This window comes from Balaenoptera physalus (assembly GCF_965194825.1).
Source record: "Balaenoptera physalus genome assembly, chromosome: 18".
Classification (NCBI taxonomy): Eukaryota; Metazoa; Chordata; class Mammalia; order Artiodactyla; family Balaenopteridae; genus Balaenoptera; species Balaenoptera physalus.
The window spans coordinates 63,902,711-63,930,162 of NC_138899.1; the positions used below are offsets into that span (position 1 = coordinate 63,902,711).

General features: G+C 39.0%; 1 protein-coding gene and 1 long non-coding RNA gene across 6 annotated transcripts in view; one reads left to right on the forward strand and one right to left on the reverse strand.

The window, feature by feature from the left end:
• Positions 1 to 27,452, reverse strand: part of LOC309647301 — a 144,171-nt gene that overhangs the window by 18,284 nt on the left and 98,435 nt on the right. Inside the window, exon 8 of the long non-coding RNA XR_014255919.1 lies at positions 1,788 to 11,421. This is a non-coding gene — a long non-coding RNA (uncharacterized lncRNA). The remainder of the gene's footprint in view (positions 1 to 1,787; positions 11,422 to 27,452) is intronic.
• Positions 15,074 to 27,333, forward strand: TRIM13 (tripartite motif containing 13). 5 transcript variants are annotated; one of them, XM_082434486.1, is made up of 3 exons: positions 15,382 to 15,497; positions 16,057 to 16,185; positions 25,740 to 27,333. In XM_082434486.1, exon 3 carries the CDS (start codon positions 25,748 to 25,750, stop codon positions 26,978 to 26,980), a length of 1,233 nt encoding a protein of 410 aa, XP_082290612.1. In that variant the 5' UTR covers positions 15,382 to 15,497; positions 16,057 to 16,185; positions 25,740 to 25,747; the 3' UTR covers positions 26,981 to 27,333. The 5 variants fall into 5 exon arrangements, with proteins under 5 accessions (XP_082290614.1, XP_082290612.1, XP_082290611.1 ...); XM_082434485.1 differs by having other exon boundaries at positions 15,437 to 15,497; positions 15,767 to 16,185; XM_082434487.1 differs by lacking the exon at positions 15,382 to 15,497 and adding an exon at positions 15,605 to 15,942.

Sequence of the window (27,452 nt, forward strand, 5' to 3'; positions counted from 1 at the left end):
CCAGGATGGTGGCAGTGGAGGAAAAGGGCTCAAAAGTTGGTGATGCGCCTGTAAGTGAGAAGCGAGAATTAACCGTTGGATTTACCACGGTGAAAGATTTAGCAATGGAGGCAGGTTCAGTGGAATGGTGGCTCAAGCTGGGCTGCAGAGGGTTCAGAGGAAATGGGGGGAGAGGAAGTGAAGACAGTGAGTGAAAGTGGTTGTGCTGTAAAGAATGTCAGAAAATGGGTGGTGGCTAGAGGTGCAAGTTGGGTCAAGGGAAGCCTTTATTGAAATGGAAGAAATTACAGTGATTTCTTATGCTGATGGGACTGATGGAAGAGGAGGAAAGAAACTTGCTAGAGCAGGAGAGGAGGTGAGTTTGTGTACCTGTAGGAAGGCCTTCAGCCCCCATGATAGGAGGGGAGGTGGGGATATGGGCACAAGCACGGGTGGGTGGGCAGGTGTTGGGGTGGGAGCTTGAGGACCTCCTTTATTGTTTGCTTCTACTTTCCCAGTGAAATAGGAAGCTCATCAGTGAAGATAAGGGTTGGGGAGGAAGTGTTGGAAGTTTGAGGAAAGAGAAAATGGTATGAAGCTAAAAGGAGTTGAATGTTTATGCAGGGGAGTGATTATAATAATGGACCTCATATCTAAGCTGGTTAAAGAGGGAAGTGAGGACATGAGGGAGGAGGGGAGCAAGCAAAAGGTAGTGAAACAGTAGACTATAGGATCGAATGCAGTTGGGGAATTTTTGGAGTTGGGATTGGAAGACAGGAGGTGATGGTGAAAAGTGGGAGCCTTCACGTGCCACCATTCTCTCTCCTACACTCTGTGTCAGCTCACTAGGCTTCTTCGGTTCTTCCAACACTTCACGTTTGTTTCTGCCTCAGGGCCTTTGCACTTGCTCTTCCCTTCACATCTTTGCATGATTTGCTCCCTAACTATGCTCAGCTTTCTGCTCTGTTGTCACATCCTCAGGGAGGTTTTCTCTGCTCATCTAGGTAAAAGGCAGTCTCTGTCCCCTGACCCTGTTTCATTTTTCCTTGTGGCATTTCTTGCCACCTGAAGTTATGCTATATTCATTCATATGTTTACATTCTGTGTCTCCCACTAGAATGTAAGTTCCACAAGGGTAGGAACATTGCCTTGTATACCATTGTATCCCTGATATGTAAAAGGCACTCAGTAAATAAATAAATTTAAATGAATAGTGAATACATGAACTTCCCAAGGTCACTCAGCTAATAGGTGATGCAGTTAAGATTCCCACCCAGCACTCTGGCTCTAGAGCTTTTGCTCTTAAACACTCAACAGAGAGAAAGAAGAACTAGAAGGAGAGAGAAGCTGCTGTAACCCTCTTGGAGCTTTCAATCTCTGAGATTTTAGGAGCTTCCCTATGGATCGAGTTTGAGGGGAAGAAGGAAAATACTCCTCTACTGGAAGCTTTATTGGAAAAGGCAGAAGGTAGAAAAATAATTTCCTGGATAGAAAAACAGAAGGACAGAAATAAACCAGTAACAATGTACAGGTCTGAGACTGGGGTATTGATCGAAGGCCACTTAAGCCTTATTTATGATTTTTTTTTCCCAAAGAAAATGCATTAAGGCAGTGCTTTTGGAATTAAAAATTAAAATTAAAAAATTACCCATTTTTTAAAAGAAAGAAAACTGCAGTCAATCTGGTGGTGAAAGCAAAGGGTGAAACTTTAAGTTCATCTTTCCTGGGAGAGCAACTGGTTTAGAAGATAAAGCTATGCAGATGTAAAGCAAAGACTTTGAACCATCCATTTTCTGGGTTACACTTACATCTTTAGTTTCATGAAAGATGACTTGAAGCAGCCACACTTGTGATGCAAAACTTATTCCTCCGTGTTATTTTCCATTTGCAAATTGGTTGGATCCACTTGAGTCAAACTGTGCTTTTGTAGACTTCATTGCTTCTTTTGGAAGTGTTCTTTCAAATTAGGTTACAGAAACAAGAGCTGAATTATGTACACAGCTGCAGAAATAGACTCTACTTTCAAATGTAAGATGAAAAATATGAAAATTGAGAGAGTTCCTTTAGTGTTGAAACTGACCAACGTTCTTGGTAAAGTTCTGTTTCTTAACACAGTCAGAAATTGGTGGGTGGGGTGGCCACATGGCCTGAGGAGTCAGGCAGGCCCCCTTTAGAGCAGAAGTTGCGGTCACTCAGATGGATGTTTGAATCCAGTTCTGCTCCTCATAGTTGGATGACCCTGGTCAAGTCATTTAACCCGGTTACTTTCCTTACCAGCAAGAATCCATGTGCCCAGAGCTCCCTCATGGGGTTGCTGTGAGAATTAATTGAAACGATGTATGCAGTGTCACAGAGTGATTTGCTTGATAATTGGAAGTCATTGTGTAAATTGCTGGCAGACTACTTCTTGCTTTTGTGCACTTGTGTTTTTGTTCTCACTCTGTTCATAGACAGCATGACGATAGGATTTATGCTCCACACTGGGACCCTTTTGAGAATGAAAGGGGACACCAAACCAGAGAGAACTCTGGGCTTAAGTCAAGACTCTCCCCCAGGCAAACCAAGATGTAGGGTCACCCTCCCGAAGACTGAGAAGGCTGTAGGAAGGAGGGGGCTGCCACCTCCAGGTGCCTGCCTGAGGGACAGAGAAGAAGGGCATGAGGTGGGCAAAGACGGGTCTTGTCTGTATTGGCATGCTGGTTAGGAACTAGTAGTCAGTTTGAAACATATTAAGAACAAAAGAAGCCCTCTTTCCCTTCTCTCCTGCCACCTGATAATTTGGCGATGGACCTCCCTCTATTGTGCCCAGATTGGGCTGGAGATTAAGCCAGCACGTGCCAAGATGGCATCAAATCACAGGGGTAGGCTGGGGACCCCAGCATGGTTATGAGTAGGCCGTTTCTTTTGAGCCAGACTACGGGGATTTATGCTACTGTGTTTATTTCTCTTTGTTACTTGCCAGCACAGTGATACCCAACCCTGCAGGAATTTAAGGATAACTGGCATTACTTTAAAATACCCATTCCCAGGCCCCCACCAGAGAACTGAATCCAAATCTCCTGACATTCCGTATATTTAAATGAGTGTCTGGGGCAGTCTCTGTGACCGGCAAGGTTAGGAAACATTGCCCTTGCCTTGAGAAAGGCTGTTTACCAGTGGTCCCCAACTTTTTTGGCAGCAGGGACCAGTTTTATGGAAGACAATTTTTCCACAGACTGGGTGGGGGGAGGGTGGCTCAGGCGGTAATGGGAGCGATGGGGAGCGGCAGATGAAGCTTTGCTCGCTTGCCCGCTGCTCACCTCCTGCTGTGCGGCCTGGCTCCTAACAGGCCACAGACCGGTACTGGTCTGCGGACTCGGGGTGGGGGACCCCTGGGTTAAACTTTCTGGCTTTGACTTGATTGTGCCACGGGATATTAAGAAATGTCTTTTGTCATCTCACATATGGGCCTCAAATATGAAAGGAAGAATGGATCCGAGGAGGCTCTGATGGAGCAAAGATAATGAGTGTCCCAAAATACAGACAAATCTCCAGGACAGGGTTTAGGGTTCTGTGGTCTGTCTGCTTCTGGCCCTGCACTCACTGGGGCCTTTTTCAATGTCAACTTTGGAGGAGCTGAGCCTTATATTTATTATAGAAGCAGTGATTCCATGTCCTCATACTTTATTTAGTCATTGCTCTTTCTCTTCTTTCCCTATCATGCTTCCGGAAAGAATTGTTCATACCTCCTGTCTCCATTTCCTTAATTCTCATTCACTCCTGACTATAGTGGAATGAAGCCTGGCCTGGGTGATCTGCCCTGTGTGATCCTGAGCAGCTTAATGAATCACTCCAGCCTTAGTTTCTCCACTTGACTTCTACACGAGGTAATGCATTTCACGCCCCCTACCCACCTCTGCCCCGCGTAAGGAGATGAACTTTCTCTTCCTGAAAGCATTAGAGACCTAATTGTAAGATTCAATTATTCAGTTATTTTTCAGGGCTCAATTTACTTTTCTCATCAACAGCTAAGACCATACTCAGTTTTTGAAATTATTATTTTTTTCTTACATTTATGTCATTTTTCCCAGTTTTTGCCTCCTGGTTCTTTTTCCTTTACATATACCTTATACTTAGTTGTATTAATGGAATTATGCAGCCATTAGAAAGTATCTATAAAGACTGTGGAAAGATGATTACTTGAACGTCTTAAGTAGAAATAGTGCAGTGCAAAATGCTACATGTTAAAAATAGGTAAGGTGCTGTTGGTCTTAAGAAGGCATTATGGCCACATGACCAAAGATAACAGAATCTTACCCTAGACTGTGGTCACACCCACACTCACACCTAAGATCCCTCAGGGACACAAAGGGAACTAACAAATGAGAATTAAAGTATCACTTGCTATGTGTACTCTGGTAAGCTGCGCATGAGCACTGCTTTGGGCTTCAGATCTGAAGACTTCCTCTATCTTCCAGGCATAAATAAACTCTTACCTCAGCAGGAGCACATCAGATATGTATGCCTGGTCCTCTGCCTGAGAGGGAACAGATCCTGGTTTCAGCAGTGAACAAAGAGGCAGCAAAAAAGACAAATTCTTGCTTGAGTGTGCTGGAGCAGGCTCACATGACTTGAGAGCTGATTCTGATAACTCTTCCCAACTCTGCAGTCAGCATTCAGTGAACTCAAGTTGACAGCTTGCAGTCAGCCATGGTGGGAGAATTTACAACGTGGAAACCGGTGAACACTGCAAAGTGTGGCTCCCTATCCCCCACCCTTGCCCAAAGCTGCGTGTTAACTGTTGATTAGCACACCACTGGGAGAGGGCAGAAAACATTTTACTCCCCTATCTGAGCTGGCTCTGGTTATGTGCACCACTCTTTCATTACAACATCTAGAGCAACATCTAGATTCATTCTCTGCAATAATAAAGATGATGACAGGGCTTCCCTGGTGGCGCAGTGGTTGAGAGTCTGCCTGCCAATGCAGGGGACACAGGTTCGAGCTCTGGTCTGGGAAGATCCCACATGCCGCGTAGCAACTGGGCCCGTGAGCCACAGCTACTGAGCCTGCGCGTCTGGAGCCTGTGCTCCGCAACAAGAGAGGCCGCCATAGTGAGAGGCCTGCGCACCGCGATGAAGAGTGGCCCCCGCTTGCTGCAACTAGAGAAAGCCCTCGCACAGAAACGAAGACCCAACACAGCCATAAATAATAAAATAAATGAATAAATAAATAAATAGCATTCCCTTCAAAAAAAAAAAGAGATGATGACAATGATGATAAACACTTAGTGAGCACGTCTAGATGCTGTGCTTCACTGTACCAAGTGCTTCCCCTGCATAGCCTTAATTTATACTCAAATGACTTTATGAAATAGGGACTGTCATTACCTCTATTTTACATATGCGGAAATTGAAGACCAGAGTAAGTAATTTGTCAAATGTTCCACTGCTGCTGAATAGAAGATTCTGGATTCCAGTCCAGGCAAGGCCTCTCTAGAGTCTCAGCTCTGATCTCCATGATAACCCCTTCCTGGGGAAAGTAGGAAGAGAGGTTGGAAAGTTTCATCCCCAACTAGCAGTTGACAGCATGTATTACTATGATAGAAACATTAGATGTTACGGAAAAACCTGAACGAACCTTCTGACCAACCCAATATTTAAAAGATGCATCCTTGTGTATTGTGATACAACTTTTATATAAGATTTTCAAACTTGCAAAATAATACAACATATTTTCATGGATATTTACATATGTGGTAAAAGTGTAAAAACATACATGGAGATAATGTGGGTACCTGGCTATTTTTTATGTTACCACTTTTTTGTATATTTAAACTATTTTGTAATAAAAATTTAATGTATTTCTATATAAGGTAATCAGATTGGTTTTAATGTGAGATTATAGGTAGTTCTACTCATTTATTTTATGAAAAAAAATTTTTTTAAGATGTTTATTTATTTATTTGCAGCGCTGCACAGCTTGCGGGATCTTAGTTCCCTGACCAGGGATTGAACCCGTGCCCCCTGCAATGGAAGCACGAAGTCCCAACCACTGGACCATGAGGGAATTCCCTCTAATCATTTATTTAACATTTTTTAATATTGTTGTATTGTCCTTTCTTTTTTTTTTTTTTTCTTGGCTGCATGGCGTGGCATGTGGGCTCTTAGTTCCCCCAACCAGGGATCGAACCCATGCCCCCTGCATTGGGAGTGTGGAGTCTTAACTGCTGGACTGCCAGGGAAGTCCCAGTATTGTCCTTTCAATTACAAAAAGTTTTAAAAGAGTGACTGCATGCTAAAACTGGTAAAACCTGAATAGCCTGTAGTCTATTTAGTTGTCAATGTTAATTTCCTAGTTTTGGTACTGTACTATGGTTATATAAGATGTCATCATTGAGAGGAATGAGTAATGCAATGGATCATTATTATTTTAAATGGATTAATAAATAAAGGTTATTTTATTTATTATTCTCAAAAAGTTCAAGAATCTCTGTTTTAATGGAAACTTCCTCTAACCCCCAGGTACTGTTAGATTTTTTTTTTTTTATGTTCCATCCCTCTATCATAGCGCTAACCATATTGTAGGTTGTTTATATATAAAGTACTCTATACATTTAAATGCTATTCTTTTTTTCCAGGAAACTTTGATGGGCCATAAACTTTTTTCCATATTTAAGAATTGAGATATAATTCATATACCATAAAATTCACCTTTTAAAAGTGTATAATTCAGTGGGTTTTAGTACACTCACAAGGTTGTGTGACCATCACCACTATTTAATTCCAGAATTTTTTCATCACCCCAAAAAGAAACCTTGTAACCACTAGCAGTAACTTACCATTCTTCCCTCTCCCCAGTCCTGGAAATCACTAGCTAACTTTCTGTTTATATGGTTTTGCTTCTTCTGGACAATTCATCTGAATGGAGTCACACAATATGTGGCCTTTTTGTCAGTTTCCTTTCACTTAGCATGATGTATTCAAGGTTCATCCATGTTGTAGCATGAATCAGTATTTTGTTCCCTTTTTATGGCTAAATAATATTCCACTGTATGTATATACCACATTCTGCTCATCCATTGATGGACATTTGAGTTGCTTCCTTTTTTTTTTTTTTTTTGCTATTCTGAATAATGCTGTTATGAACATTCAGGTTAAAGTTATTGCGTGAACATATACTTTCAGTTCTCTTGGGTATACATCTAGGTGTAGATTTGTTGGATCATACAGTAACTCTATGTTTAACCTTTACAGGAACGGTCAAACTTTTTTCCAAAGCATGGGCCAGCAACTTTAAAAAAACTTCTTTTTTATTACTATAAAAGTAATACATTATATAACCATTATAGAAATGTTCAAAAATTCATGAAAGAATCAGGACAAAATAAAAATCATTCTCACTTTTTACTACTTATGGATAACAACTGTTAATACTGTGATGGCTTTTTAATATGTGCATATGCATGCACACACATACACACAAATAATCAGTATCATGCTACATATAGTTTTGAAATTTGCTTTTCTTCACATAATAAAAGAATTTTTCAAGTTGTTAAATAGCCTTCTAAAACATGATTTTTAAATGGCTACATATTATTATTTTGTTTGAATGTACCAGGATTCATATAACTCATGTCCTTTAATGGATAATTAGGATAATTTTCCCTTGAAAGTTCCGTAACAATATCCTTGTTATATAAATTATGTTTTTGATTCTTTTCTTAGGATACATTTCTAGAAATTGAAATAAGTATATATATTTTGAGTGTTTTTGATACAGATTACCTAACTGTCCTCCAAAATGTTGTATCCATCTATGTTGGTTTCCAGCAGCAAACAGGATGGCCTGTACCACTCAATGCTGGCCTACTTGTCATTAAAAAAAGGCTGTGTAAGTGTTTTGCTTGGTATTTCTTTATCAATGAGAATGAAATTTTTTTCACATGCTTGTCAGTCATTTGTATTTCTTCTTTTTGTGTCCTGTTTTTCGTGTTCTTGGCTTGTTTTTCTACCTTTTGTTTGATTTGTTATTCATTTGGAAGAGAACATAGTTATATATATTGCATGTATTTGTTCTAACTGCATTTGTGTTTTTTACAAATTTATCTTTTTTCTTTTTTATACAGTATAAAAGTAATAGATGCTCGATGTAAAAATACAAAAAAATTATAATAATATAAAACATACGTACTGAAAATTTCCCATTTCCATCTTCTCAAATTGATAACTTGGTGTATATTCCTCCAAATGTTTTTTCCTATCAATATATTATGAATTACATTTCCTTTCAAAATTGGAATCATAGTATATATACTGTTTTTAACTTGATTTTTCACTTACTATATCTTATACATATCTCATTGTTAATACGTACTGCTTTATATCTTCTTTTAATAGTTATATACTACTATCACTATATTGTATTTTTAACATAAAAGGTTTTTTTTACATTTTTATTTAGTCATATCATTAAGTCTTTTTTTAATGGCATATTGCTTAATTTTTATGCTTAAAAAGAAGGTTCCCATTTTTTTATAAGAATTCTCTGATGGACTATTCAAGAAATTATCCTTTTAAAAAAATTTTTCTCTATTTTTTTTGGCTGTGCTGCACGGCTTGCAGGATCTCAGTTCCCTGACGGGGGATTGAACCCAGGCCACGGCAGAGAAAGCACCGAATTATAACCAATAGACCACCAGGGAACTCCCAAATTATCCTCATTTTTAAGAGACAAGCTCTACCGTAAAAGACTAAAGACTACTGACACATCTGTGTAAGCTATAGGAGGAGTCTGGAAAACTTCGCTCTGCAGATAAAGAGGGAAAATATTGTTTTGATAAAATAAAATATATTAGAGTGCCTATTTTAAGTGAATAAAATTCAGAATACATTACCATTTCAGCTGGTCTTAACAGGTAATTTTTAGAAGTTTGAAATATACCACTAATCTCTGAAAAAGAGAATTCTTACTTCCCTAAAACATTCATGAAAAAATAATTATTATCACTGGGTTAGGAGCTAGGGCTGCAATGATGAGAAAACACAGATAAACACACTCACACAAACGCACACAATCTCTGACCTTATGGACTTTACAGTCAAGTGGGGAGAGAAACATTATTAAATTATTACACAAATAAATATATAATAACAAACTGCAGCGTGTGCAATGGAAGAAGAGCATAGGATGGTATGAGATGATCATGAGGGATCTGACCTTGGCCTGGAACTTCTTGGAAAGCTTGACATACCTGGGATGTGTCAGTTGTGCTGTGCTTGGGGGATGAGGAGGAGGAGGAGGAATCTGGTGGCCGGTGAGGGGGTTCCTTCGGGAGAGAAGGGACTTCGGGAGCAGGAATCCTGAATCTGGAAGGAGCAGGGGCCTCGAGCAACAACACAACGGCTAACACAAATGCCTGCAGAGAGGGAGGACTGTGGGAGAGGAAGAAGGAGCATGCCTCGCTAAAGTGTATTTAAATTTAAAGATGGTGTAACTACGGGCTAACAGTTTGTGATCCCTGCTTTACAGGGAATGTGAGAGTCATTAAATGTTAGCTGAAGTCCTGACAGTGTCTTGAACCTGAGTGTTTAAAGAATTACAGAACTTAAATGCTGGGTACAACCCAGCAAGAGTCCCTGAAAGAGTTGGAAAAAGAAAAGCCCGGTGTGAGCGTGATGTTACTAAACGCCAGGGAAAGAGGGCCTTTTAAGGAGGAGGCAGTGAGAGCTGCTAAGAGATCAAAGCAAACGAGAACTGAAAATTGTCCACTGAATTTCACAACACAGAGGTCAATGACCTTCACAAAATGCCTAACCTGTGTTCATATTGTATAACGAGTCTCACACATCTTCTGGATTGTCTGTGTCTTTTGCCTGACTGGGAGGGGTGTGGGCTGCTTTAGATCCAGCGCAAGTTCCCAGAGATCCGGCCACATTCTAGCAACAATTAGCATAGTGTTATAAACAACAAGACCATTATAAGATAAATACATTTTTGACAAGGCATTTATTACCACATGCTTTGATACCAGAGAGACTCAATTGGACTCATGTTAAAAAACAGAAGCATGTATTTCTTGTGCAATGCTGTATAGGTAGGTATCTGATAAATTTAGACCTTCAGAACCAAAGTTCTATGAGATATACTACTGCCTTTACTTAAGATAAAGAAAGTACAGGAATCTACTAGTTATTGAAAACTATAATAGAAAACTGTTGTACCCTTATTTGTAGAAGAAATGTTCTAAAAATGTCTCATAGAGCAGGGCGAGAGTAGTTTTCTAAATTGAAATTATAAAATTTATTATTATAACTGACATTTTTCAAGATAAATCTAGAGCACATAATGATTAGTGAACACTACAAAAAGATTCCAAAATAAACTGTTTCTACAAATCAAGTTCTCTTAAACAACTGCAAATATTTATACAACAGTAGTCTTTACCTGAATGAGTCATTTCTTAAGGCCCTCATGAAGTGACTTTCATCAAGAATAAAATTCTACATGTATGGGAATTAAGTTTAGAGAAAAAATTATTAACATAATTGAGTGTAATCATTGTTAAAAATATCAAAACAGAACACTACATTTCAGAGTATATGTAATGGTTTTTAAAGCTCTAGTGAGGCGTATTCTAAAATGTAGTTAATATTTAAGCAACATACTAACTTTAGTCATACAATATAGTTAAGATCATTATATTAAGATAAATTATATAGGACTGATATATAAATATATATATATATACACATAATTTCCTCTCAGAGGACTTTAGGAGTATTTGTCATCATTAATTCTTTCTACATTCATTACATTTTATTTACAAATTGAAAATTTTAGTAAACAATACACTTGAAATTAAATGGTTCAATGGAATTTAACCTAGGCACATATGTTGTACTTTTATATACATAACTGCATTTAAAAAAATCTATAATTTTCAATAACCTCAAAACTATTAAAAAAAAGGAAATTTCTTCTCCCTTAAATCTTGGACCCTGTTATCAGATTAGTCTTCCCCAAATTCTGTTTTCATCTTGTTAGTGCCATATACATAATTATTCAGTGGCTTCCCATTTCCTACAGAATGAAGTTCAACTCTTTATTCTGACATCAAAACATTCCACAATTTGGCCTCAAACTTTTTTTCCAAACTAGGCCATGCTCTTCCCTGACTCAGTATCAGTGAAGCTCATTCTCACCCTGAACTTGTGTTCCTCACCTCCAATGCTCTTCCTCTTACCTTCAAATCCTATGATCTTTAAGTCTGTTTGACTCCCACCTCCCCTGTGAAATCTTCGTGATGCTTCCATGCCTTCCTCTGATCTTGTCTTCACCACACCACTCACATTGACTCTTAAACAATTACTATTACTGAACTAGTTCATGCTGTTAAGACTTGTCTCTTCAACCAAATGGGAAATTCCTCAGTTAGTGTCTTCGGTGCTTAGCACAATCCTGAGTATATAATTATAAGCATATGTTAATATCATCTTAATTACCTCTGACATTTTATTCTTATAACTTACTTTTCCATCTAAACAAACGGCACAACTAAAGGCCAAGTTTACTGTTGTTTAAGCATCTCTCTTTCTCTCCCAAAGCTAACTGATCTTGCTGTTTGCTCCATCTAATGCACGATCTTCACTGTGCAATTGAAATATATGCAACCTGTAATTTTCTTCAAACCACGGACTAATTCCTTTAATTTCATCAAGTCTTAGGTAAGTTTCTGTCTTTTGTGATAAATGTATTTTTACAGGTAGATTCTTTTCCTTTTAATGGAATGTTTTGGATGTTCCAACAATTTCACTGAAATTGTAAAGCTTTAAAAAACACTGCAGAGTCTTCCTTTCATTAAGTGAGATTTTTTTCCTTTTCCTCTCCTTTCCCTAAGCACAAGGAAGGAGGTACAGCAGTGGAAAGATACGTGCTTTTAAAAGGCCCACCCTGGGGACTTCCCTGGTGGCGCAGTGGTTAAGAATCTGCCTGCCAATGCAGGGGACACGGGTTCAAGCCCTGGTCCAGGATGTGGAGGAACTAAGCCCATGCGCCACGACTACTGAGCCTGCACTCTAGAGCCTGCGAGCCACAACTACTGAAGCCTGTGTGCCTGGAGCCTGTGCTCCTCAACAAGCAGAAGCCACCGCGATGTAACAAAGAGTAGCCCCCACTCTCAGCAACTAGAGAAAGTGTGCACGCAGCAACGAAGATCCAACGCTGCCAAAAATAAATAAATAATAAATAAATAAATAAATTCATAAAATAAAATAAAAGGCCACCCTGGGCTGGGTGTAAAAAAAGCAGAAATTATGGTGCTAGCTTCCTCTACTGCATAGGCAGTTTAGCTCTGCTTAAGACTATCGTGCTTAAGCCTCACATTACAAATCCAAAACAACTGTTATTCAAAACCAGCATGGTTTTCTTCTCCCATATAGCAGTAGCAACTGTTTATTAAGTACCTCCTATATGTCAGATACCATGTTGGTTGCTTTGTATGTTATCTGATTTTCACAATCAAGTGAAACATGATCCCCATTTTACAGAAGAGAAAACTGAGGCTTAGAGATGCTTAGTAACTTGAACAACTTGTATATGGCAGAGCTAGAGTTTGGATGCAGAATTCATTCCAAAGTGTCTGCTCTTTTTGCTACACCTTGCAATGTCAGTGCCTTGTATTGCCAGGAATTCTCGTTGGGGAATGTTGGGGCTTGCATTCATGACTTTGGCAGCTATTGGGAAGGGAAGGACAGAATAGTAATGAAATGTTCCAGTATATCTAAGGAGGCTCACCAGCACCTCTCTCCTGCACATAACTGCTCCAGTCTTAATTATTAGACGTTCCCCATTCTGATAATTTACATTGCAGTGTACACCAAATTTGGCACTGTCCCTTTTGTTATGGAACATCTGATCATGTCTTGGTAGGTGGAAGGAAAGCTGGTGGATTTCACCTTTGTCAAGGCTCAGGACAAAAACAACACCATGAAATAAATCACAAAAATAAGAATATATATGTGTGTATATATATATATTTCAAATATATAACATTAGAAATTCTACCTGTAAAAATATATTTTTCACAAAAGACAAACTTACATAAGACTACATCTTATTGCTGTGGTGACATATGAATTCCAATCTTAAGCTTATTCTGCTTATTTGAAGAACAGTCAATAAAAGGAAATTCCAGTGTGATAAGAATTTTGACAGTCCCTCGGTATGGGATCTAGTTATAGTGTGCTCTTCCAGGAAGGAGGTAGCTGTGTGCGTGGGTTTTAATCCGTGTATGTAGGGTTTTTTAATTTTTAAATTTATTTTATTTTTGGTTGCGTTGGGTCTTTGTTGCTGCGCGCAGGCTTTTCTCTGGTTGCGGCGAGTGGGGGCCGCTCTTCGTTGCAGTGCGCTGGATTCTCATTGTCGTGGCTTCTCTTGTGGCGGAGCTCGGGCTCTAGGCACGCAAGCTTCAGTAGTCGTGGCACAGGGGCTCAGTAGTTGTGGCACACAGGCTCAGTAGTTGTGGTGCACGGGCTTAGCTGCTCCGCGGCATGTGGGATCTTCTTGGACCAGGGCTCAAACCTGTGTCCTCTTCACTGGCAGGTGGATTCTTAACCACTGCGCCACCAGGGAAGCCCCGTGTATGCAGGTTTTAATCTCTTTTTCTAGTCACACTATATGTGGTGATTCCCTGATTGGCTGATTTATTAGGACCATGGGAGGGAAAATAGGTTATTCTTCCTTCCCTATTTTTCTACACTTAAGAGAGTTTAATATACGATGGTCTCTTAGTAGTTAATTTTTTTTTTAAAACAATCTAGGGATTTCTATGAAGATTTAACCAATGTTTTACATTTAGTTGGTTAGAAGTTAATTGCTATCTACCAACAACCAGATACACATATGTATTATATAATTACATAAGGACAATTTCTGATTTATGAGTTAATAACCTTTCACTCTTGTATCATTTTAATATTAGGGTATTCAAAATATTTCTACAAATCAGGTGTTTGATTTTCTTTTAATAACACTTATTTAGTAGGAGACTGGGGTGCAGTTTTCGTTGGCACTGACAGTTACCGTGCCGTAGAAAGAGCGTGTACCTGGAATCTGACTTGAGAGTCTCAGCGCTGCCTCTTGTTTTTTGCCTTGGAGAAATCACTTCATCCGTTTCCTCATCTATAGGATGAAGATCATAATTTCCATTCCACAGTGTTCTTATGAAGACAAAATGACATAAATATAGGAACTGTTCTTCAAAGGCAAAATTGGGTTTAAGGGAGACACACACAAAACTGGATTTAAGGGACCCCGGGCATGGTGAGGAACTGGACATCTCAGAAGGGAGTGGGGAGGAGCTTTTTATGGGGTTTGAGCTAGCATTATTAGTCACCGGGTCCAAGGACTGTAAATAGACCTCGAATACCTTTTCCCCCAATTCTACTTCCAAATCCCAGACTTCCCCAAGTGGGGCGGGGGAGGGGGGGCGAACTCAACCCCAGGGCATATTCTGTGATTTTTGTCCTTGCTTCACATCCCCCAAGATGGCAAGTTTTGGAGAAGCCATTCTCTCATCTTTGCAATCTTCTTGCAACCGCTCCTTGGTAAGTGCTTAATGCGTTTGCTATTAGAGAAGGTCCCTATACAGGGCGCAGGACGTCAGAAGAGTGAGTCAGGCTAGCGGCTGATAATTTAGAGCCATACTTGAGTTTTTCCTTCTCTCCAAAGAAAAGGGCGGTGGTGTTTTTCCTAAAAAGAAACCTTGAATTGGGTGGCTAGTGTTCGGCCTAAAGCCTGCAAAGAAATACATAGATGCAAGGTGTGGGTGGGTGCAGTAGTTAACTATTTTGACTGTGCTGCGGCTGGAGCAGCGCGGGCGCCCGTCCCACCCACCCCGGGTTGTGGGGTGCGGGGCGGACAGTCGTCTCCGTCCCCCCAAGCCGCTGTGGCCGGGCCTCTGGTCCTGAGAGATGCAGATGAAGCGGTGTGAAGGGTTGGGCTTTTTTTTTTGTTCCTAAAAATTCAACGAACAAAAAAAAAAGTACAACAATCCAAACCCAACCATCTTGTTGCGCGCCGGCTTTCTTCCCAGGCGGCTCCACCGGGGACAACGCCGCCTCCCGTCGCCCGCGCTCGGTCCAGGCCGAGCCCGCGGGTCTGCGCGATCCACGTCCCCTTCTCGGCGCCCGGGGCACGGCGCTTCGCGGGCGCGCGCAGCCCCTCTGGAAAGCAGAGAAGCCAGCAGCCAGGAACCCTCCCCTCTCCCAGGCGCACTGCGGCCAGCGGCGGTCGTCGGTGGCGGTTGGAGATACCGGAAGGACTCCCGCCTCCCCTCACCCACTCCCTCCGCGGGGGAAAGGGGAGGCCCGGCCTGGGAGGCGGACCGAGGTGCCGGGGGAGGAGGGCCTTGGGGCGGGGCCCGTCGGCGCCGCGAATCCATTTTGCAGCCGTTCCGCCTCGTAGCGCGCGGTGCCCGCGGCTGGAGGACTGGCCGCTGCGCGGCTCCCGGCGGGTCCTCTCCAGCGGTCCCGGAGGTCCGAGATAAGTACCCGCCGCCCGGGTCCTTACGGGAAAGGGGGGTGGGGATTTGCCCTGGCCGGGCAGGCACCTGCGTGAGTGGTGGGGTGGGGGGGGCCTGGCGGAGAGCTCAGTCGGCGCTCCAGTCCCGGCAGCACAGCCGAAAGCAGCCAGGCCCCGGAACGGGGGGATGGGGAGCAACGGCGTGCGGGTGGGCGGCGGGGGCAGCGCGCCCGGGCTGCTGAAAACCAGCTCCGCTACCCAACACGCCTGGCTTCACTTCCAGCGCCTCGGGATCGCCTACAAAAGAAAAGGCGACCATGAACCGGAGTCAGAGCACGCGACCATCCCCTGGCACTGAACCTGGGGAGGCTGCTTGGCCCCGTGGGAGGGCGCCCTAACCGAGACGCTCCTTAGCACAGAGATGGCCAGCCTCTCCCATGCTCCTGGCTTTTTCATCAGGTCCTAGCAGGCTGGCTTTATTTGTGGGGAATGATTGAAAAAACTGAGGGTGAAGACTAAGGACCCTGTGCACATAAATGCATAATACCCTCGTTCTTTGTTCTTTCTTTACAGTAGCCTCCTTTGATTACCAGTCACGACGTGCAAAAAAAAAAAAAAACCAAACAAACAAAACCAAAACCTGATTGCTCTGCCCTGGGAAATAGTAACCCTGACCAATACACCTGCTTGCAGGGGACAGAGGTAAACTACAATACTTTTCCCTACGTTAAAAACAAATAAACAAACAAACAAAAACCAACAAAAAAAGAAAGCATCCAATTTCGTCAGGCCCAGAACCTTTCAAAATTGAACTGTGTGTAGAATGTATGTGTTCCCACCCTCATGGGTGGTCTTTGTTCTTTTCATATTTTGTCAAAACTCAGAAAAATTGATTCCATACTTGGAAATTCTTTATGTGACAATTATTTGAAACATACTATAATCCAAAGATTCATACTGCAAAGGAAAAGAGGCTACAGCAGCTTTTCTTTCTTTTTTTTTTAATAGGTTTTTTTTTTCCCTTCTGTGTCACTGCTGCTAGGGCTTATACAACAGGGCTTCAGTTTTCTGACTCTAGAGACCTTTATATAAAAGGTATTTTAAAAGCAGAATTTCTTTTACATAGCCACTCCCTCTGGTAGAACTTGATGGAGCTATTGATTAATTGGTTATACTTCTGTCTTGCACAATAAGCACATATGTTTCTTCCTGCTCTCCTATCTTTCCCTAAAAATACCATCTTTTTTGCACCAGCTGATGTACTAAACCTCTCTGGCAAGTCCTTCCATAACACCAGGTTATTTTCATTCTCTACATTTATTGGTTACCTGGCCCTACTTATGCCATAGCTGTTGTTCAGCTATGCCCATTTCCACGAACATGCTTTGTACCTGCTATGCTATGTAATACTTACTTTGTCCTCCCTTGAAATTACAGTTCAAGGGAGTCCAGCTCTCCTTTAGGACCTTTCTTGGTTAATACACTCATCCTCTAACATAACACTGTAAATGAGTATTTACAGTTTTCACAGTATCTGTAGACATATGTAATTAAATTACCTTACACTGATGTAGCTCAGTAGTTTACAAAATTGTCACACATTACTTAGTCTTTCCAAGAACATTATGAGGTAGGTACTGTAAAAATCCTCATTCCATGAAGGGTAAAACTAGTGCTTAAAGCTAGGTATTCAGATGCAGGTTCAGTGCTCTTTACCCTTCACTGGAGAACCTGTTACAACCTACTTTGTAAAAATTATAGAATTTTAGAAGGGATTTAGAGAGCTCATGATTAAATTTCTCCATTTGATGGATGAGGATACTGAATTCCTGACCCACTTTCTGGATAGTGCTAAGGTCTGAGAATTGGGAAACCCAGGTCCTATGCCTTGCTTGCTGTGTACAATTTGGGGGAGCAGGGGAGGCTCAGTATTTTCACTTGTAAAGTTAGGTGTTTAGCTAAATGATCTCTAAGATGTTTTTAAGCCCAGTACTTCTGTTTTATTCCTACCCCATAACTTTTTAGCACCATATATTTCTTATATATTGGTAATACGTAGACACATACTAATATTAACTGCCTTAAACTGTTTTATATGTTAAACTTAGGTAGGTATGGTAAAAAAGTGTATGGTAAAAAAGTATGCCTTTTTCTTATTTTTTTACTAAGCTCTATAAAAGTACGATTCTGTTGTAAGGTTGGGAATTGCATGGAGAGGTGGAGCGGTGTCATACATCATTGGTCAGAGTTCAGAAAGTGGTATGCCCTTTCTAGAGGGGAACTTGGCAGTCTTTTCAAGAGCCTTAAGAATGCTCCTACTCTTTGACCCACCTAACAATTGGACTAAGACTTTTCTACAGAGTGTTCATTAAAATGTTATAATCCCCCCAAAACAAACAGTTAATAAGAAACAGCATATCCATAAGATAGACTGTCATGTTTTAGAAGAATTTATAACAATAGGGGAAATGCATATGATAAAACAAGTGAAAAAAGTGGATACAAAGTTGTGTTATGCTTCCAGTTTTGTTAAAATATGTGTGTGTGCAAACACACAGGATTGGGAGGCATGTGCCAAAATAATGTTAGAAGAAATATACCAAATAATGATAATGGTTATTCCTTGCCGATGTAACTATGGGTAATTTTTTTCCTGTATTTTCTGAATTTTCTATAATCACAAATTACTTTTATAATTTTAGAAAAACAAAGTCCACTTGCATGGATAACCTCTCCAACTTCGGTATGGTGTCAGCTTTCTATGTCCTTTTGTAAGGCAGTTATCACATCTTTTATAGTAACAATACCTTTTTAAATGTGCTATATTTCTGAATTTAGGGCAGGAATTTTGGCTTATATTTCATATTTTAAAATATCATTAGATCATTGGATTATCCATTTTTGTTATTCGTGAAAGACACTGCCATTGTCATTACCTTGCCTTGGGACTCTTAGATACTAGAATGGTGCTAGAGGAATAGTACTCATAACAGTTAACCAAAAACAGGTGTCCTTCGACATACAGAATAGTTACATTCCAGTTAAGCCTTCTGTAAATATAAAGCAAATTCCCATAATGTGAACGCTTTCTAATTCATTTGCATTATAGATGTAAATATATTTCTAAGAAAATGTTGAACTGAAAATTTTTGCCAATAGTTCAAATTATTGTCTTTCCTGTGGCATAAGCACCACAAGTATATCTCCTTGGCAGTAACCTGGCTCCCCATTTAAGAGTCCCAGAGGAGCTCTTCCTTTCTTCCCCTGCATATGTGCAGTATTGAATATGAGTGAGGAGTGCCAACATAGTATATAAAATATAGCCAACCTAAAAATTGCTTAAAGTTTAGCATAATTAGCTTTCTACTTGAAATATTTTCTAGATCAGTTTTACTTAGAATAAAATGCGTATGTAATTCTACACTGAGCAAAAGGAACTTTGTTCAGACCAATTACATTTCCATCTCAGAAGTTCTTATTAGCAGGTAGGTAGTACTTATTAGTTATCCACTAAATACTTGTTTTCACTTGGCACAGTATTACATACTATGTAAATAATTTCACTTATCTACGTAGATCTAGCTTACTGTGTACTGAATGCTAGACTTTGATAGTACTTTCTGAAAGCTGGAATTAACCTCAAATGCAGAGCTACATGATGAAAACTTTTAATAGATACCAACCTGTTGGGGATAATAATTTAGGTTAATGATTGCCAAGTTTATTGTTGTGAAAGAAGACAATTTGTTCTAGGGGTAGAATTTTGCCACCTTCATTTAAACCTGTTTATATTTATTTGGGAGAAAAGAAACCAGACATTTCTAGTTTGTAAAACCTTTGCAGAAGTCAGTAGTTCCAATTTAAGTTAATTTTAACTCTTAACAGGTAAAGATAAGTAGTCTGGGTTTGGTTCGTACCAGACCAGGAGAATAATTTGGGCTATATGTATGTTTCCTTCAAATTCAGACCCTCATTATATTCAAATTGATTTCATCTGGGTGGGAGAGAATGGGATTCAACACCATTCGGTGTCCTCTTAGATTTCTCAGTAGTTGTACAAAAATGGGATAGGGATATCTGATCTAGCTGGTATCCTAAAACTATTGATTTAATGCTGCTGATTTACAGGATTACAGAATAATATCTTGGGTGATTAGCAGGTGATACAGGGAAAAGAAAATAGGGAAAGAAACATAAGAAGTAAGGTAAAGAGGAGGTGTGAGATAAGGAAGGAATAAGAGGAAATCAAAAGATTGCATTCCTTGAAATAGAATGGGGAAGATGAGTTAAAAGAAGAATAAACAAAGGAAAAGTCGAGGCAAAATAGTGGCACAGAGAAGAGAAAGAAGGAAAGGAAAAAACTAATTTTTTCCAAGTTTTTCTGGACTATGAAGGTAATGACCTAGTTTTTTGTTTTTGAGACTGTCACCTTAGTCCAAAAACTTGTGAATTTTCTGAGTAGGTAGGCCTTCCAAGCTGCTGGACCTTCTGTACTAGGTTTATTTTGCCCTACTTATCAGGAATTCTACTAGAAATACCTTGGAGGAAATTTTGACTACTACTTATTCTAGGATAATGCCAGAAAAGGTAAGTTACTTATGTCTTATATGGACACAAAGGTAAATTATATTGTGTTTGCAAGGGCCACATAACAATTAGATAAGCTATTTTAGATGCTATATGTGGTATATTTATTTTATTTTATTTTTTATGGCTCCTTAAATTTCTTTTTAAACATCTTTATTGGAGTATATGGTATATTAATTTTAATATTCCTTTTTTAAGTTTTCAGAAATTTTGTCTTTTTCTTAATCTCACTTTATCCTGTTTGGATCATACAAGTTTTGGAACAGTCTAAAAGCCAGAATGAGGTGTTAATAACACATTGATACAGAGTATTAAAAAAAAAACTTGGTAAATAATTTTCATATATTGTTAGATACCTTTCAAAACACTTATTCAATGAGGAGAAAGACTAATATGTATAAGTGGTTTGTCAAAGGTCATAGACTGAGAGCAAAACAAGTACGTCAGTCTCATCACAGGCCTTGATCCAGAGATTCCAATAATATATTTTTTATTTTATAAAAGATAAAACAATATTACAGCAGATTAAGCTCTCTCTGAAGCTTATCATAGTTAGCTAATGTTTTTGAAGTTTTACTTTTTTAGCTCAATATGGTTTTCTTATTATTGGTCCCCTCTTTAGTTTTTTTTTCCAATTTTTTATTGTGAAAAATTTCAAATATACTGAAAATTAAAAATATATTACAATAGATATCCTTACATCCTCTACCTAGATTCAGTAGTTGTTAATAGATTCTTAGTAAGTTTCAAGAAACGATTATTAGTGGATCTCATACTAAAATATCAGTATACTACTTGAAAATACAGTATACAACTTGAAAATAAGATTAACTAGTGGGATGAGAGGAAGTGATACTTTTTAAAGGTGAGCTCTTTTATTCTAAGCTTTGTTCCAAGATAAGGTTGATTGGTGGCTGTCTGTTTAGTAGAGCTCACATAATTTAGTTTTGTCTATGAAGTGAGTTTCAGAATTTGCTATCTAGTTACTTGTTAGGTATTTAGATACTGCTTTAAAATTCCTGAATTCAGAGATGCCTCGAAGCAGGATGGAAATTTGATTTAAATCTCTCAGATATAAGGTATAATATATTGGCTTTTCTTTTTCTTCTGTAATGGGATTTGGAAAAGAAATCATGGGTATTATTTTGAACTTTATATTGCTATCAGCTAATGAAGTTCAAAGATTTAATAGGAAAGTTTCTTTTAATTAAAAGGTTTTATTTATTTTTAAAATAAATTTATTTATTTTTGGCTGCGTTGGGTCTTCATTGTTGCACACAGGCTTTCTCTAGTTGCGGCGGGTGGGGGCTACTCTTTGTTGCGGTGCACGGGCTTCTCATTGTGGTGGCTTCTCTTGTTGCAGAGCACGGGCTCTAGGCGCGCGGGCTTCAGTAGTTGTGGTGCACGGGCCTAGTTGCTCCGCGGCATGTGGGATCTTCCCGGACCAGGGCTCAAACCCGTGTCCTGTGCATTGGCAGGTGGATTCTTAACCACTGCACCACCAGGGAAGCCCAAAAGGTTTTATTAAAATTACCTTTTAAGAGTGAATAAAATGAGTACCTGTTCAATTGTAATCATTTTGGGTTGATCATATAAAAACAAAAGGGCTTCCAGGAGGGAGAAGTCATATATATTAGCTTTTACTTCTAGTTTATGACTCCTTTGTAAGTGTTGGCTTTTCCATTTTTAATATTCTGGTTATTGTGTTACTGTTTTCATTTGCAGAGACTGTTGTTGCTATATACCCATTCAAGGTAGTATTGATCAAACAGTTTTCATAGTCTTCCTTAAGTGTGGATATCTTGAATGTTTGCTTAAAAATAAATCTGTGGTGGTGTTATACAACTGTGCATTTGTCAAAACTCATAGAACGGCGTACTGAAAGGAGTGAGTTTTATTCTACATAAATTAAAAAGTATATTTTAAAGTATAAATATGGTAGGAAAATAAAGTTGAAAACCAGAGAGGTGGTAGATAACTAGGTATATATTTGGCTACTTTCTTTGTTGGTATAAAACTTGGGAAATTGTTGGGAATTCCCTGGTGGTGCAGTAGTTAGGACTCCACGCTTTCACTGCTGAGGGCATGGGTTCAATCCTTGGTTGGGGAACTAACATCCCAGAAGTTGCATGGCGTGGCCTAAATAAGTAAATACATAAGTAAGTAAGTAAATAAATAAATCTTGGAAAATTCTTAATTCAAAAGAAGAAATGAATCTTGGAAAACTTATTTGCCTTTATATACTTAATTTGACATCGGTTAAGTTGAAATTTTATCACTGGTGAACAGTAATTCTGTTCACATAAAATTTCTTGATATCTGTATTTGTCCCCCAGAAGGGGGGGGATATGTACTTTGGTTTTGTCAAAGGAGTAAGCTCAATTGATTTATTTAGATTTTTATGTGTTAGCCACACTTTAAGAAAAGGATCTATAAGTTCCTTTACTGTGAAAAGCATACCCTTCACTTAGTGAGACTAAAAACCTTATTATGTATTTTCCTTTAAAACTTTTAAGGCAGCAAACTTGCCATGGTTTCTTGGGTTGTTAGGCTATATGTCTCAGTTTTCTCTAAAAGTCAGCTGTGGAAGTGGTCACATAGTTTTGTGATTGTAGTTTTGAATATAAAGCTAAGAAAAGAAAATAGTGTTTAGTTTTAATGTGGATTAAAATGAGAATCTTTAAATTATAAACCAAAATTTTTAAGTTATATCACTAAAAGTGGAACAATAGGATCTACCATGATTTTGATGCAATTTTCTTAAAAAAGGGACTTTCCAAATACCAACTTTTTTCCTCTGGTTCATTTTAAGAGCTGTAAATTGATTGTGGCTTTGGGATGACTGTTTATTATTTCTAAATTTTCCTGTGTGTGACATTTTCCTTTTGATCATACTTGATTGCCTTAAAATTCTTTTTGGTCCCTCAGTTTTCTTAAAAGTTTCTCTTTGTCTTGTGTGCCCTTTTTCTCCTTCTCATTACAAAACTTGGTATCCTTTGTTTTTCCTTTTATTTATTTAATATGCTTGGATAGGATTCTCTGGAAGTATTAACCTTGCAAGGATGAGTAAATTAGGTTTACTTTATTGAATGCTGCTGCCACTACTTTCCTGTTTCTACAGTTTACTCCAGAATCTAGCCTTAGCATAGAATTCTTAGGTGAAAGATGACAGAGATCAATGGAGGTGATAAAGTGTAGAACCCCAGGACTAGTGATGGAAGATCATCAAAAGTTTTCCTTCTTTGCTCTAAAGAGAATGTTTTATAGCTGCTTGATAACTTCTTAGAGAGCACACTAACCTCAGTCTCTGTAGCCGTTCTCTTCTCAATGCTTTTCAAAGGTTGTATGATTTGCCATGTCACAAAAGATTTTTCAGAAAAATAAGCTTCACCATTTTTGCCGTGTAACACTAAATTTGACAGAATACTCTTTGCTTTAATTCTACATATATATGTATTATATATTTGTTATACATATATGTCTCACAACCTAATAGAAAACCATAAACTAATTAGTCTTGCAAGGTCAGCTTATCTTTTAAATACTACTTATCTTCTAGATTGTAGCTCCAATTGTGATTCTTAAAATTACTGTTAAAATTTATTTACTTACTGGGACTTCCCTGGTGGCGCAGTGGTTAAGACTCCGTGCTCCCAATGCAGGGGGCCCAGGTTCTATCCCCGGTCAGGGAAATAGGCCCCACATGCATGCTGCAACTAAGGAGCCCACGTGCCGCAACTAAGCTGGCAAGCTGCAACTAAGGAGCCCGCAAGCCGCAACTAAGGAGCCCGTGAACCGCAACTAAGGAGCCCACCTGCCGCAACTAAGACCCGGCACAAGCAAGTAAATAAATAAATAAATAAATATGTTTTTTAAAAAGTATATAATAAAAAAAATTATTTACTTTTGGTTATAAGATGGCATAGAGATTAGTAGACCCTATTTTGTTACTTTGGTGGTAATGTGATATGTGTGTGTGTATATATCAGTAAACTGAATGAGGACATATTTAGCACTATTTTTGGTTCTAAAACTTCAGGGATAAAAGTTTTAAAATGTACATTTTAAAAGAATAAACTTGTATTGAGAATTGGTATTCTCTATGGTATTCTCTAGGTCAGAGATCTCAAATATTTTGGTCACAGGACCCCTTTACACTTAAAAACTAAGGCTCCCAAGAGCTTTTATTTACATGTGTATTATATATAGATATTTAACTGTATTAGAGTGTATGATTTATAACATACATTGGTGATTTGAACCAATTAGTTCACTGTGTAATGTAGATCTCCAAATAGTGACATATTTCATTATACATGATCTCTCCTCTAAAAAAGCCAAAACCCACATGTTAATTTCACCACTTGTTTCATTACAAGCTCTTAAGTGGCAAATATGTTTTCCAAAATCCAATTTTCACTCAAAAATTCAACTTTTTATCATTGGTGAGAAATACTGTCATTTGTTTCCCTTGAAGTGATGGGTTCATTTTGTTCATTTTCAAAAAAATATCTGCCAGATACCTAAGTCTGCACAGCCATAGTTCGTCATTTGTTGTTTCAAGTAAAAATGGTGTTCCATGAAAAAAGCAGCTGATTTAGCTTGTAGCTCAATCAGCTAATTGCTTTTCCTCCAGACAGTATCTGCTGGTATGCAGTAGAAATGCTTTGTGGTTACTTCATATTTTGTCACACAAAATATTAAAAAGACATGTCCACAAGGATCAAGATTTAGTAAAATGAATAATTTTTACTGCTTCATCTAGAACATTCTAAAATGAAACTGGCTGCCCTCACCCCTGCCCCCACCGTGGGTACGTGGTGGTGAAGAATACAATAACCAGGAATCCAGTTTGGTGCTACCTGTTGCCTTGTTTGATTCCTGCTAAGGCTCCAGCAGTGTCTACTCACCACTGCTTTTTTTACAGTGCACTGTCAACATTGTGCCAAAAGTAAATAACATCTCAGTATTACTATGAAAATAGTACTGTCCTCACAGATGCCCTGCAAGAGTCTTAGGGACGCCCAGGTTTGTCCCCACTGGCTTTGATTACTGTTCCAGTGGTTTGAAAAAATATTCACTTAATTCTCTAGGGAAGAATGAATTGCAGCTCTCTCATTTTATGTTTTTACCTCTGATTTTAATAATTGTAATCTTGCCTTTGAAATAGAAAAATATGCCAGTTTTTAATAAAAGTCTACGTGACAGTGCATGCTTGGATTTATATTTCTGTGCTGCTTTCTTTAAATAGCATACCATTTTATAATTGTGGACCCAGACTAAAGAGCTCATTCTCTTCAGACACTGAGTGGCTTTGTTTCTGACAGCTAGTAGTCAGCTCTGTTTTAAAACAAGCAGTTGGGTCCTGCTGGCTCAACTTGCAGTTGTCCTAGTCCTAACCCTGTCTCAGCCAAAGACTGTTGTTGGAAAGCCCACACAAAGGCCTTGTGTACAGGGAGCCCTACTAATAAGGAGCGTGTTCTAGTCCCAGCAGATTAAATCTGCTTTGGTGTGCATTCCCTTCACAAATTTCTCACTTATTTCCTTTGTTTGGTTATTTCAGTGAAAAATCATTTTTAATGGCTATGAAGATAGTTTCTTCTAACTAGTCCATAGTCCAAATGAAGGGGTTACAGGAGTAAAATAAAATGTTTCTTTCTCTCTGGTAGGAGATGTGATGGAGCTGCTTGAAGAAGATCTCACGTGCCCAATTTGTTGCAGTCTGTTTGACGATCCTCGAGTTTTGCCTTGCTCGCACAACTTTTGCAAAAAATGCTTAGAAGGGATCTTAGAGGGGAACGTGCGGAATTCATTGTGGAGATCATCTCCATTCAAGTGCCCCACATGCCGCAAGGAAACTTCAGCCACCGGGGTCAGTAGCCTGCAGGTTAATTACTCCCTGAAGGGTATTGTGGAAAAGTATAACAAGATCAAGATCTCTCCCAAAATGCCAGTGTGCAAAGGACACTTGGGGCAGCCTCTCAACATTTTCTGCCTGACTGATATGCAGCTGATCTGTGGGATCTGTGCTACTCGTGGTGACCACACCAAGCATGTCTTCTGTTCTATCGAAGATGCCTATGCTCAGGAAAGGGATGCCTTTGAGTCCCTCTTCCAGAGCTTTGAGACCTGGCGTCGGGGAGATGCTCTTTCTCGCTTGGATACCTTGGAAACTAGCAAAAGGAAATCTCTACAGTTGCTGACTAAAGATTCAGATAAAGTGAAGGAGTTTTTTGAGAAGTTACAACACACATTAGATCAAAAGAAGAATGAAATCCTTTCTGACTTTGAGACCATGAAACTTGCAGTTATGCAGGCCTATGACCCAGAGATCAACAAACTCAACACCATCTTGCAGGAACAACGAATGGCCTTTAACATTGCTGAGGCTTTCAAAGATGTGTCAGAACCCATCATATTTCTGCAACAGATGCAGGAGTTCAGGGAGAAAATAAAAGTCATCAAGGAAACTCCTTTGCCTCCCTCTAATTTGCCCTCAAGCCCTTTAATGAAGAACTTTGATACCAGTCAGTGGGAAGACATAAAACTAGTAGATGTGGATAAACTTTCTTTGCCTCAAGACACTGGCACATTCATTAGCAAGATTCCTTGGAGCTTTTATCTGTTATTTGTGGTAATCATTCTGCTTGGCCTTCTCATTTTCTTCAGTCCTACCATATTCCTAGAATGGTCTTTATTTGATGAAATCACAACTTGGAAAGACAATCTTTCAAACTTTAGTTCCTACCTGACTAAATCAGCTGATTTTGTAGAACAATCAGTTTTTTACTGGGAACAGTTGGCAGATGGGTTTTTCATTTTCAGTGAAAGATTAAAGAATTTTACTTTGGTGGTGCTGAACAATGTGGCAGAATTTGTGTGCAAATATAAACTTATAAAACCTGTTTAAAGTACATAGTTCTGTGTCTTTTGTTAGAAATTTGTCAGAGTACAGAGTGGTAGTTCAGATTTGGTCAAGATTCCAGTCAGATATTTTCCTCTACAAGTACTCCTTTCAAAAACAATGTCCTACACATGTTGTTGAAATTAGGTAGTATAAAGATAAAAGTGAAATTTAATAGTGTAGTCCTGAACCCTCCTTCCTTTTTTAAGTGCTTTTGAAATAAGCATCCTACCCCTAATACTGGTTGTGTTTATGCTATGAAAAAAGGGGATGTGAGAGAGTACATGATTTAATATTGATGAGGTAGTGTAATAATGATTGTTCTTAAGCATGTAATAAAGACTACTCTTGTAAAGCAACTTTTTTGTTTTGAGTGAACATTCTTTAAAAAAGGAATAAGATATGGATTGAATTTCCAACTTTTTCTGCAGACGGTTGATTTCTTTTTTTGGTACAATGTAAATCTCATGTAAACAAA